General features: G+C 42.9%; 1 protein-coding gene across 1 annotated transcript in view; it reads right to left on the bottom strand.

Annotated features, from left to right (window-relative positions):
* BAZ1B (bromodomain adjacent to zinc finger domain 1B) overlaps positions 1-7,830 on the bottom strand; it is a gene marked incomplete at its 5' end in the record, with an annotated part of 45,289 nt that extends 37,459 nt beyond the window's left edge. The window contains 3 exons of the mRNA XM_009276377.1: positions 4,204-4,402; positions 5,299-5,443; positions 7,637-7,830. Of these exons, the coding sequence (XP_009274652.1) occupies positions 4,204-4,402; positions 5,299-5,443; positions 7,637-7,830 (538 nt within the window). The remainder of the gene's footprint in view (positions 1-4,203; positions 4,403-5,298; positions 5,444-7,636) is intronic.
* Between the last annotated feature and the right edge of the window lie 6,297 nt (positions 7,831-14,127).

Here is a 14,127-nt window from a genome sequence, read left to right as displayed (position 1 = left end):
ACAATAAGTGTTTTTGTTTTAGAAGCAAAAAAAAAAAAAAAAAAAAAAAAAGTTAAAGAATCCAGATCATCGCTGGACTGGGCACCCCACCCCTTGCTATCTATACAGTGTTTGGTTAAACTAGAACATCAGGAAAAAAGTCTCAAATCAGATTTTAGAAATATCCTGAAGATGCAGGCTGGGAATGGAGTCCCTAAACAGCTCTCAAGTAGGAGGTAACACCTATCTTCAAGGAGTATAAAGGACCACTTGCAGTATTTAAACCCATCTCTCCACAGACGGTAAGCTGCAACTACCTATGCAAAGGGAGAAAATGTCTATAAAATTCATGAAGTGGAGACAGGTTTCATAACCTAACCAGTAACCTGCTTAGGGAGCTCCTGCCGAGAGCCCTAGCTGTCTCTGCCGTGACACATTTGAAATAATTCTACTGCAGGGATTACTGACTCTAAATTAAAGTAACTTTTAAAATCATTTAACTTTGGTGGCCATTAAGCGTTTTACAGTTATGAGCCCTATGTGTATGGGCTAGCTTAGCTGGAGATTTTAAGCATACCAGTCTTTTTATTCTCAAGAGATGTAACTGAAAGAGTACAAAGGCATCACATCTTCTTGCCAGCTGGTGTTGAGTCTATTATTTCTATATTCCGGTTGCGAATGTTAATCATTTAAGACAAAATCCAAGCTTACTGAAGAAAGCAAACCCCAAATGTTTTTATGTTTGTGGTTATGACTCAAAGAAAACAATAAAGCAAGCATGATAGATGAGAATAATTATCTACTAAGTATACGCAGAATACAAGTAGATGCTAGACCTAAGTCAGACTTTTGAATATATACATATATATTTAAAATTGTCACATTGTAAGCCCTATAGCATTTAAGCTTCAGCAGCATTATAGCTTACATGGTATAAAACCAAGTTCTGCGCCCCCGCCCCCCTGCCTTCCAAAATCAGTCACCTTGGCTAGGGAACAGATCGCAGATGCTATGGGCTCACTGCACCATATACATAAATGTGCAGCTACTTCCCACATTTGTGCTACATTTCAGATAATGCAATGTAGAATCCTCTGCACCAAGCATCACTCATTATAGAAGCTTTTCTTTAAAATAAAACCCCTGAATTTCGTAACAGTGATAGTATGTGTGAAAGGAGACTAATCCTCTCATCGCACGTCAGGCTGAGACGTAACTTTTGCCTGCTTTGGTTCCACATTTGTATTAAAAAAATCTTGGTAAGTTCACAAATACTGAACTATGTTTTTCTGCTCAACAGCACAATGGAAATCACATACAAGACACTTCAAGCTCTGTAACAGACCTGCTTTCAGAGATCTGCCTCAAAGTCTTTTAAGTGTCTGAATGTTATCTTTGCTGGATGTGCATACCACACGTAGCACATTTATATTTAAGAAATAACAATGTGTTGCTTAGTCCTGGCTCTGACTTTGAAGGACTCTGTTACACTGCTGCTTCTGAAACAGGCCTGTAAGCGACATCTCCTTTTGTGATTTACTTTCTAGATTCTAGAAATAGGGATGACTACACTGAATTCCATCAAGCAGCACCTGGATACTAAGGGGTGGGGAAGAAATCACTATACATTCCTTCCTAAAGTTATTTTACAAAAAGCATACTTCATTTGTTGTTGCATTGTACTGTAATAAAACTTACATTTACTACGCTACTGGAACCTCATAAAGCATCCATGCTGTTGTCTCCTTCTATTCACCACTTATTTTGGATTTTCCAAAGCAGTATTAGTTCCAAGTACAGCTCAAAAGCTGCAGAACCTGCCTTCAGTAGTTCATCATCCATTTTCAGGAAAAACTAGCCTTTCCTCTCACTTCTGCAGATTTTCCAGAGTTCACTCCCCAAGCAACTAAAAATACAAAGCCGCTTCATACTGCACATATGACGCAATAAAGCTGGTATAAAGCCTTATTTTTAGCTTCTGAGGCACAGTAGACTCCTAACCAGAGAGAATGAAGCTCTCTTTCTCTGCCCCTTTTTTCCTCCAACAAAATCAGCAAGTTTGACATAAGTATTCGTAAAAATGCTAAGGTTAACTCTGCCCCCTCGTGTGTGCACAGAAAGATACAGCTCTTACGTCACACACGGTTATGCAGAGTCTGTTACTGCTTCTAAATGCTCACTCTTGTGTAGTGACCTCAACCCACATTACCAGTGGTCAAGTATGCAAATTATTAGAAAGAAAAAGTCAGCCTAAGCGTGGCTAGGTACCTCCAGATACTGTACACAGCCTCCTGCAGGTGCAGCTCAGGGCCTGAACCCACTAAATGAAAACAAGTCTTTACTACTTCTGTAGTATGCTGTATAAATGTAACAAATGCTACGTAGTGATTTTAATGGACTCTGGAATATAGATTCAGTAACGAGTTTACTATGAACCTATGCTCTATTATAACCCAGAATATAAAAGCATTAGCAATAAAATACCCTTTTAATAAATGCATATGTACAAGGAGAAGAGTTAAAAGAATGAGCAACCTGATCTAGTTGAAGATGTCCCTGCCCACGGCAGGGGGGTTGGATTAGATGACCTTTAGAGGTCCCTTCCAACCCAAACTATTCTATGATTCTAATGAGTACTTACTGCTTTCACTGATTATATTATGACTCTGCTAGCATCTCTGATTTGAAAATGTTGAGGTTCATCTTTTACAGAAAGGGCAGGACAGTCCCAGTCTATAGAGGCGACTAAACACAGGTCAGATAATCGGCTGAGTCAGACTGAAAAAGGCGCAGGAATCCCCATTCCTGCAGTATTCTTCCAATCTCGGAGCGCTGTACTGGCAATGTCAGTAAGAGCTCAGCTGAACACAGCTGGTTAGAATACTGCACACCAATGAACAAAATATTATGGTAGATTTTACGAAACACCCAAGCCCAAAAATGCTGCTGTGAACTTGGTCCATGAGCATTTTTGAAGTAAAAGGTATTTCCCACACCTTTTATGAGGTAGTTTGAGAGAACTACCACTCAATTAAAAAAAAACCCCAAACCAGCCACTCAAACATGCATTAGTCCCCCTCCAAGCACTACCACTGTTTCAAGGGATGAGTATAAGGCCAGATCATTTCTGCAACACTTTTTTTTCCTTCCTGGTTATACAAAACACTGCAGTGAAATCAAAACAGCTCATAACTTTTTCCAGTACCAATCAGAAACATTTGACTATTATTAAGCTTGGGACCAGAGCTTGGTAGAACTTGTTTTGCACTCCTGACTTTGCTATTAGCTTGCTGGGCTGTTTTCAGAGTTTCCTCTTCTCCATATTAGAGGTGGTTATGTACACCTTCCCCAGATGTTGGGGTAGCTATTTACAAATGTAAACAGTTTATTACATTTATGTGCTTTTAAAATTAAGCTATCCAGATTAGAGGTATGCTCTGGGGTTGGTTTTTTTGTTTGTTTGTTTTAAAACACTTTTTGAAATCTCTTTTAAAGAATCTTCTAATTCCATTTTTAAGAAGTTACACAGGACATGAAACTAATTTTTTTTTTTTTCTCTTTCAACAGTACCTTCTCAGAGTCAAGAAAAGCCTTGGACATCCACTGTTTAGTTCTGCAGCAAGGAGGAACAGATATGAAAGAGGGGAACAATGTTTCAAAGCATGCTTTATTTTGAATCCTTAGAAAAAAAAATTAATATGCATTTTTCCTGCATGAATTTTGTCTCAGCATTTGAAAACTGGAAAGGAGATAAACCAAAATAAAAAAACCCTTATTTTTCTATGTCAACTGGGGACATGAAAGAGAATTAGAGAGAATTGTCTCTGACTGCAGAACAACAGGCTTTAGAACTAGAGATGTTTGTTCTGATGATGAACATCACAGCAGAACTTTACGATTCTGCATGAACCTTTGCTGTTCCCCCCCCTTTTTTTTTTAAATACACTTCTTATATTTTCGAAGCTTATACGTTTCATGCATAGCTTTCGTTACTACACTTAGAATGACCGCACATTTTCTGCTTTAAAACAGGCAAGAACAGTTGAAAGCCAACAGCACTGATGCCACCAAAGATGCACCACTAACAGTGACAATTTCAGGATATTCGTTACATAACACTGTTTAAACATCGCGTACAACATTCACAGCCCAGGCCCAAGACGTACATAAATTCAAATACTCACTTCCAGGTGCTACCTACTGGCATGCTGTCTTACTACTTACTCATACTTTCCCTCCTGTTGTCATCCTCCTTCAGGATAGCTTCCTTCTGGTTGTCCTGGGCTGCCTGGCTGGAGTTCTCCTTGTCGCTGGATGGGGAATCACAGGCTCCGTCAGATTTCTTTTCCGAGGCCTCTTTATCAACTTTCTCCAGGGGATGTATTTTCACAACTTTCACAGGCAGTATTTTCTCCTTACCAACCTGCACGGAAATATTGATGAAAACTGAACCTGAGCAAGACACATGAACTAATGAGCTTTAACGCTACGAGGAAGGACAAAAAGCAGCTAAGAAGACCTACAAACAGTAGTTTGGCAAAACACTTAATTGACATCCTCCTTGAGAGAAGCTCATGATCCCTCTCATGAAACAATTACAGGATTTCTTTCTACTACTCCTACCTGGAATTCTGTACAAAATGCTAAGAAAGAGAGAACTGCCAACCCACAAGTTTTTCCAGTGTTTAATAATGCTGCTTTCTCAGCCTAAGGAAAGAGTGTGTGTGCAAGGCGCAAGCATGCTCTCTCAGCAGCCCCAGTTGAGAGAGTATGTCCTAAACAGATTCCTAACAGAGAACATTTTATAACTTTCCCTTCTTTTTAACAAGTTTGAGTTTTCCCCGTCATTCCCAGTTTTGGAAGGCATTTTCTAATCATTAGAGCATTGTTAGAGATTTGTAAGCAGTTGACTTCAAGCTGCATTAGTTTAAGACTACTACTCCTTCTGGGAACATGTTAGGTTGAAAGATTACAGCACATTATACATAATTAAAATATGTATTTTTATATATATTTAAATATATAGACAGACCATCACATATTTAAGCAGTGTAACAAATCTATCTCTACTCCCCCATGCACACACATAGATCAGTCATTTTTCTCTCGCCATCAGTATGGGTCATCCACGTGCTTCTGCTTATGGAACCATTTTGCATTCAAAAGCAGATGCTGTCACTGGGATTCTATAGAAAAGAAATTCTCACCATCTTTCCGATAATGTAAGTGGCTAACATATTCTTCCCATCTCCTGCCTTTAGGTATCCAAAATTAGCTCTGTGCAAAAGCATGGGACAAAACGGAAAATTAGATCCTTACCTCAAAGTCACACTCTTCTCCCACCGCAAATTTGGTCATGATCTCCAGCCAAGCTGCATCCACCAACTTTTCCAAAGATACAGTGTTGTGGTGGACTATTTCCAGTACCAGTTTCTCATACCAGATGGGGAACTCCTCCTTCAAGCTGAGCAAGCACATAAGTTCTCATTATTCAGGGAATAAAAGCCAAAATGCAAAGTAGCCTCCCATTTCGCAATTCCGGGAACATTAACAGCCAGGACAATGTTTGGGGCAGATGCCACATTAGCATGCAAACATCCAAGGGCTTTTTGCTGCCCTCCCCCCAGCATCCCCCCAAAGTGTTAATTGGCATGACAATACAAATTGTACTTGTCCTTCCCAGAAGGAACACCATAAAGCATTCTGGAAGAGCAGCGCTGACGGTGAACTCTTTCTCGCTGGTTATTACTGCCTCTCTATTAAATGTTAAATATATACCAAGATCATGTCATTATTCTGGGGCTTGTTTCTTTAAAATTTTTGCTTCCAACAGTAACACGATGCTGATGAACATTTAGCATTTCTTTCTTCCCAAACAGACTGCTAACACAACAGTAAAGATGATAGAGGCAGGCTGACACAATCAAATTATCTTTCCAGAAAAAAATATTTTGTGTGATTCACCATGTCATGATCTTCAAACTTTTTCATTCAGAGAGAAAGGACTGTCACAAATTTACTTGACTTGATTTCCTTTCTAAAAGATCAGGTCAGTTAGCTGATAGGAGTACTAAGAAATATATTGCATAAAGCTTTCTGGCTAAAAAGGAAAGTCCGTTTCAAGTTACTGTAAGGAGGAACAAAATACTCCATTTTTCCAAAACCCTTTCAGCTTCCCAGACTCAGGGATCCATTGCTGACAACCCTCAGCTATATTTGCCCTCTCTTTTTTTTTTCCCCCCCCCCCCCCGCCATGAACAAAATGGTCCCTTCAGCATGCTGCCTAAATGAACTTTTTTTATTCGGACTAGTGTCAGGTATTAAAGCAGCCAGCAAACTGCCTGGGAAGCTTTTAATCCCGTTTCAAAGAGACAAGACCAAAATCTCATTTCACAGTCTTTTTTTCCCACATTTAGAGAGACTATAGCTATATTTGTTATTGAGAAATCTTCCATTTATATTTAATTTACATTTCTTAATGTTTTCAGAAGTGGCCAACCAATCCAACATTGTCAACCAAAAGTAAGCAACACTAGACCAGTGTTTTTTGACTCAGGATTCTAAGTTTATGGAGCTGGCCCTGCACCCTCCTCTCCAACAAGAACACTAGGGAGTGTGAAGTACTGACTGAAGACAGTACTTCAACCCTCACAGAAATTAGGACCATTAGCAAATACGTTTCTTATTTGTTGCCTTTAAGGATGCAATTAAGGATGTGATTAACCTCAAACGATGGGGAATTCCTCCTTAGGCTAAGGCTATTAACACTTCTGCCAATGAATCAGAAACGTGGATTCTTCATTGAAGAGAGGCAGCAGAAAACTTCACCTCTTATGTAGTACTGCTGACAATCTTCCCAGTTTAAATCCAGGAAAAAAAAGTCACAGAAGTCCAAGTCATCAGTTCACAGAACAGAGAAACATGCCATTTGTTTGGCATAATTCCTACAATTTGGTAATCACAAAGTAAGTTATATATGTCGGTTGAGCCAAGGACTCGCACCTTTACAGAAAATTCCCTTCTACGGCAAGGGTGATGCTGGATCTCAACCAAGGATTCGGGGCCTGTGCTGTGTGCTAGAGGGGGAGGTCAGGGACACGGCAGCCTGGAAGAACACTGGTGGCCTGAACTGAGTAATGACTCTTGCTGGTTTCCCTTTGTTCTTTATTGTTTCAAGTAGAGCAGATCCCCCAAAATCTCACTCCAAAATAATTTTTTTATTTAGTACAACAACCGATTCCAATGCAGATCTGGGAAAAAAATTACAGCTGTGGACCTGGCTGATGTGAAACACTTCAACAGCCTCTTTCTACTGTATTTTTACTTTAGCTCCTTCAAGATTTATTTTTTTCCCCTCTGAAAAATTCCCATTACTCAAGGGGCTTTAAAATATGCCAAGTACCATATGCTGAACTATTTTGGTTCAAGTAATACCAAGATACAGCACTAAATAAGTACATTACTCAACTGCATTAGTGATGGCATCAAATTTGGACTTAATTTGCTTTCAACTCCAGAATCCCCAGATCTACTTACAGCCAGTAAAAAGCTACTTATCTCACCTCATAAACTAGCAATCACATATCATTCCCAAGTCCACTCTTCTGCCCCCGATGCCTACAGACAGACACATACCAATTTCTTCACTGGTACTTACAGCTCAGCAACTTCCTGCTCCTCCTCCCAAGCCTCTTTGTGCGTCAGCTGGCTGCTTCCTGTGCTTTTGCACGTCCATATGCGTTCGCTGTACCTCTCTAAACGTGCTTCGTACTCTCTGCAGAAGCGGCAGCTCAGGAAAACAGGATTTATGCAGTGGAGAGCATAATCACAGTAGCACAAGACAATCACATTCAATTAAACCCTTACTATTGGAGTGCACAAAGGCTGAAGATCGCTACAGTACAGTTCGACCCTGTGTCTACCATGGAGATGCTGTGTTAAATCCGGTAGGTTTCAGACCAGGATGCACCGGAGCTTTCTGCAGCTGAAATGCCCGTCCTGTTCGGCACTGGCATGCAGAAGGTGCCACACCACCACCAGTTCAGCTGAACTGCACAAGGGGAATACATATAGCCGAATGTTTCATGGCATTGCTACGTGACTTTTCAGCTTTTCCAGTCTGATTCATTGGAAAACAGCACAATGTCACATGCACGTGCAGGAGACACGGCATGGACTGCCGCCAAATGCCTGACAATAGCTGTTGGGGAACTACTACTACTACTGCCTTAGGATGGTGTTACAAACTCTAGATGCAAATTACCTGTCTACCCAGTACCCCCAATCTTTTGAGGAAAAAACCTAAAAGCTTTGGAACTGAAATCACTAGAAAGGCCGCCTTTCCTTTGGTTTCCAACAAGAGCAGCCTCCTGTGTTAGCACGTGAGGATCTTTCTCACCAACTACATCACCTGCTTCCCGTATCACAACCAGCCTCAAGGTTAAGTTATTCTGGCCGTTAGGATTAATGGGTGCACAGGCAAGTCACCGTGGTGCAGACAGCATTATGAATTACAGCATTAGCTACTCTGTTGTAAGCATCTGTGGCTATGCTCTACCCGTTCCACCTAAGCAGTAATTAACCGTCAGTGTAAACAGATATAAGCTACTTCATACTTTTTATGGATAGAACATGTACAGGCACAATTATCAGAAAAGCTAGCACAGTGTAAATCCATACCAACTTACCCCGTGGCAGCCTGCTTAAGTTGCCATATGCTTACCGATGGTAATTTAAGTGGACAAATTATGAGAGAGGCAAGAAAAGCATCTTTCCCTTCTCCTTCAGCATGCTCTCCAGCAGAAAAGCAAGCACAGAGTACAAAGCATACTTGTAACAACTACAGCGGCTCAGCCCGCTGCAGCACAAGTGCTAATTATGAGAGTCTCTGTGGGAACAAGCAGATTGCTCCACGCTCCTGCGAAGGCAGAGCCACCAGCCACAGCAAACCGCTCATCGTATCCTGCATGTGCTTTTCTTTCAAGATCCTGCGAAGGCAGAGCCACCAGCCACAGCAAACCGCTCATCGTATCCTGCATGTGCTTTGTCTTTCAAGAAAATTTTAGTGCAACTAACCTATTTTTTTTAATTATTATTATTTTTTTAAGATTCCTATTAGGAAGCCAAATGACAACTCCAACAAAGCCAATTTTCTTGGACTTTTCTTCACAGCCCCAAGGTAAAGCACAACAAGGTACAGAAGCTGCACCGTGGATGTTGATACACAGGTATCTTACAGCCACAGCAACTGGTGCTATGCAAGAATATAAGCAGGAACAGAGCCACCTCCAGAGGAGGCTGCCACTCCTGTCAGTATTCCCTCTGCCCGGAGCAGGTCTTAAAACCAAGGAGAAATCATGCGGTTCCCCAGCTTACCCTGCTTGTGGAATCTCCTACTCTTCAGTGGATGAACAGCCATCTGACAAGTCATCACCCCACTAAGTTTTGAGCCCTCTGGCCAATTCTTACCCCTCCCTGAGGTTTCAAAGATGCTTAAGTTTCCATAGAAATGAGAAGTGCTACAGGGCAGTGGCAGGAAGCGCTGTTGCTGTGATGGGGCAGTGGCAAGGAGTAACCACAGCTTACAGAGGAACTCATCTGCCCAGCACCACCGACCAGACCAGAAGTGTGATTTTAACAAATCTTTGTAGTGATACTGAGCTGGGGGCGGGGGGGAAATCAAACAAGAAACCAGGAGTCCTCAAACAAGAAACCAGGAGTCCTCAAACAAGAAACCAGGAGTCCTCAAACAAGAAACCAGGAGTCCTCAAACAAGAAACCAGGAGTCCTCCTTGTATTTTCAGCAGTTAACCACTTTAACAATGACTAAACTGCAACCATAACACTATTCCTTCCTGTGTCTTTCCCACAAAAAGACGACTTAAAAAGCAGATTCGATCCTCACAGTAGACAGGAGCCTACACATACAAGCAACAGCGGTCTTCAGCTTCATTCAGCAACCCGACCTTCACTCTCCCCTGGGCTTTCCTTCTGTGCGTCTGTGGACACCACCTAGATACGAAGGACTTGCAGCTGCCATAACACAAATGCTAAAGGAAAGACACACTTCTCAAGGGTTCAGGACATTGCCTTAATAAACCTTCAATAGTCTAACTATAAACAAATTTGAGATATGTCTGGGAAATAAAATTATGGCCTACTTCCCTCCTACATTTATCAACTTTCTTCTCTCTAGACCTGTGAGGAGATTCCTTTCCTTCCAGCAAGGAGAGCAAGGGAGCTGATCTCCAGTTGAAAAATAACTGAAGGCTATGTTTTTTCCTAACACCATTTCCCATATTGACAGGAAGATCCACGAGAATTTTCCCCAAGAATTTTCCCCTCCTTATAACACCTATGACAACAAGCTTAATTGCACCATATCAAGACCCATATTTTTCAGATCAACACTGAATTTAAAAGCAGCAGGTATAGCAATTTCTCTGTCCAGCTCAGCTCTGCCTCTCAAATGCAATTTAATTCCACCTACAGCTGGTCAGCTCATCTAACACTGACCCTTGGACACATTCCTTAACCAGCGCTCAAGACTCGTGCCCACAGTGCCCACCCTGCCTTTGTGCTCTGCCATAAGCTCCTGAGGTTCTGCTTTGAAATCCTGGGGCCAGCACAAAGCCAAAACGCGGGAGGATGTTTTTGCAAAGTTTACTATAGCTCAGACTTTCCACTACACATACGCTATTTGTCCTTTCCACTCAGGCTGGAAACAAACCCAAGAAATTTCAGACTGTTCAGCAGGTCTGATTCAAGACTACAAGTGAGGGCTTACTGGTATGCCACAACCAACCCATCTCTCTACACAGTTGGAGCTGCCATTGCCGCAAATTCCCAACACAATAATAAATAAAAACCCCTGGACACCAGCTACTTGCGAACATTCCCCAAAAAGCCATGAATAACACACAAGCTAAATAAACAGCTGACTACCCACTGCGTAACAGTTAATACATCACATCTGTTTGCATCACCCTGAAGACCACTTAATGTTGAAAGGCAGAAAACAAGTTACATTAAAAACAAGGGGCCCTTTAAAAGAAAAATGTTTAAAAGTAAACAAGCTAACCACTGCACAAGATGACTATTAAGAGCATACAAAGTTTACTTCTTCCTGCATTATTGATGCTCTCTCAGAAATGACTATCAACTCCACAATAGCTTTAGAGTATCTTAATTGTTTCCACTTGTGTTAGCTAAGAAGGCAAACTTACCAGGAAGGTCAGTACATTTGTAAGACACTACTCCCTGGGCGGGTTGCAAAGTTTTCCTAGAACTGCAGAGCGTGACACAACCGTGCTTTGGTGCTGCCATCTTTCAGCCAGAGTTTAACTGGCTGATATCACACGTGAAGATGTGAACGACAGCCTTTAACTTGCATGCCAAACGCAGCCCGATTCCTCGTGTTCTCTGTGCTGCTTACCATACAAAAACGCTAACTAAAGACAGACAGCAAGCTTTTATCTGGGAAGGAAAGCAACATAGCTTCCCAAAACCGTACACTGATGGCTGAAGGAAAGCTTTGGCTGGAATAGTCCCTTCTTGCCAGTCCAGGCTGGTTAGGCCTCTGAAGCGAGCATCTCTCTGGAGCTGGCAGTGCAGTTTTCCAAACCGCAGCCGGTATAGCAGAACACACGATGCAGCAGTCCCATGCGCTAATGGAAGAGATGACCTGCTCACCAGGGAACAAATTCGGTGTTTGGTAGACATCAAATGCTCAGTACCTGTGCCACAGACCAGGTGCACAGGTGACAAACTGGACAAGACTGTACCACGCATGAAGCATTTGCCTGACACCTCACGTATCTCAGAGCAGATCCTGCAGAGCTCCTGCGAGGATGAGTCTACCTCTGACTGCCCAGCAATCCACCCATCCCCACACCCACACAATTAGCAAGGCTGATTCTGAGTCAGACACCAGAAGCCCAAGGCTTCACCAGGACACAATGGGCTCTACACAGCATGGTTTCTCTTAAAGGTTTTTGGGGGATTTGGCAGTCGAAGGAAGCCACATAAAGCTACAAAGAAATATCAGACCCAAATAAACACCTGAGCTCTGATGACCAGCCTATCCCTCTGTCCACTGCTTCTGACACTTTTTTAACACACACCCATGGGCAGATGTCTCTCCTCATATACAATACTCCAATCTCCATTTTTTGTTCAACCCAATCTACAGCTGCAAATCCTAATAAATAAAAAAAAAAGTCTTTTTCTGTCTTTCAAACACCTCAGTTGTAGCTGTGCAGTATAAGAACCTGTACCCCCTTTAGGGGAAGAGCTGATCAACAGTTTTTCCAACGTGGAAAAAGAAAAGTTCAGGAGACCGTATTCTGCCAGGCCTTGGCATAAACGACACCAAGTGCTGCTCCGGATGAAGACTCGGGTACCTCTTGACACGCCCGCTCTGCAGGCAGTTCCCATCCACAAAAGCCATTCCTCTGCGCTATCTAGGATAAACAGAAGTGACAAAAAAAACCAACCCTCCGAGCCTTCCTTAGGTAACATCTCCCTTCAACTTACTGACTCATTTGCAATTTTCTGTTCCACTTTTTGCCTAGCTTATATTATACACAGTCAACAAAGCAAGACAGAAACCCAACATTACTTAGTTTCTCTTTTTAGCTTCATGACGTCTATCCGCCAAGATGAACCTTCTAGAACATGCTAGGCTGTCTGCCTCCCCCGCATCCCATGCAGTACTTTCTCCAAGAGAAGAGCATCCCTCTAGAACCTCAGTGCCTGCATTGGTTTCCTCTTTCCTTCTGACCCTGCAGCTAACGCCATCCCCTCTGAGGATGAGAAACCATCCCTTTTTTTCCTTAATGTTAACACCATCCAAGTGTCTGCAGAAACACATCCTCCATCTACTCACAGATCCACAAGAGCGATACCAACAGACTGGTGCTCTCAGAAGGCGCCCCATAACTCCCCTATGCTGTACCTACAAGGTAGACAAGCCTTAAAGCCACATCTTCTTTTACAAAAGCAGTAATTAGGATTAAACTCTGCCTTTTTGATCACTGATCGCTCCTGGTAGGGAAAGAGAGAGAACAGGTCTCTGACCGATCAGATGGATGACTGAGCTACTTTCAGTTTCTACACACCACAATAGCAGGTTTTTGAGTCACAGATCGAATGCTTTAATTTAAAATACTGTTAAAAAGCAAGTCTCTAACACTCTACGCAATCTCATTTTATTGGGCTGAATGCATTAGCAATGCCTATCTGCACTCATATATGCATATCCTCTTCAAAAGCTACCTAATCCTTCCTAGGGGCTTTCCCTGGCTGTTCTTCATACTGAAGTAACAAGACACTCTCCAATACAGGGGTCTGTATAAGTTCTGGAGTTTCTTTGTCTTCCGTGCCGCCAAGATCTCCGACATATATTCCTATAGTCACGCATTTCCGCCTCACTTCCAGTCCTTCCTTCAGTCCTCAATTGCTCACGTCTTGATCCTCATAACACAAACGACAAACCAGCCTCCTGAAGTAGCAGTCTGCAGGTTACAGCGCAGAAGTCCTGCCCCTCCAGCCCTACACGGGGTCTGAACAGTAACTCTGTGGCTGCACATCTCCGTGACAGTTGTCTGCCTTGCCCACCTCTGCGCCCTGCCGCCCAAGGGCTGTCACATGCGGACTCTCGCGGAATCATAAAAAAGAAAAAAAAAATGTTTTTCATGCAAAAGCAGCCCAGAAGAAGATACTCACAGTCAGACTGAAAACCTGGGTTCTCCACGGGCGAGCTGCTTCTGTCACTATTTTATCCTCCTCCTTGTGGGAGTCTCTAGTTCCAATGCCACCCCTTACCCACGGGATACACACCCCAAATTTGTACTTCAGACCCCCTCGAGAACTGCTTCTGCGCTAATTGCATTGATCAACCCCTGCCTACCGGCATCCGTGGAACACGCAGACAGCTCCCGGTTCCCGGCAGCCTTTACCCGTTAGTTTCCTTCCACGGCCGCGCCGCCTCAGAGCGCTTCAGCCCCGCGGAGCTGCTGTCCCCGCTCCCCCCGCCTCGCCTTCCGTCCCCCTGGAACCGGCCTCGCCTTCCATCCCCCTGGAACCGCGTTTCAAACCGGGTCAGAAACTTGTCAGGGAACAACCGGCGGCACGGGCCCGGCGGCACGG

The sequence above is a fragment of the Aptenodytes forsteri genome, unplaced genomic scaffold (assembly GCF_000699145.1).
Source record: "Aptenodytes forsteri isolate BGI_AS27 unplaced genomic scaffold, ASM69914v1 Scaffold209, whole genome shotgun sequence".
Taxonomy (NCBI): Eukaryota; Metazoa; Chordata; class Aves; order Sphenisciformes; family Spheniscidae; genus Aptenodytes; species Aptenodytes forsteri.
This window is presented reverse-complemented; position numbering and strand designations above follow the sequence as displayed.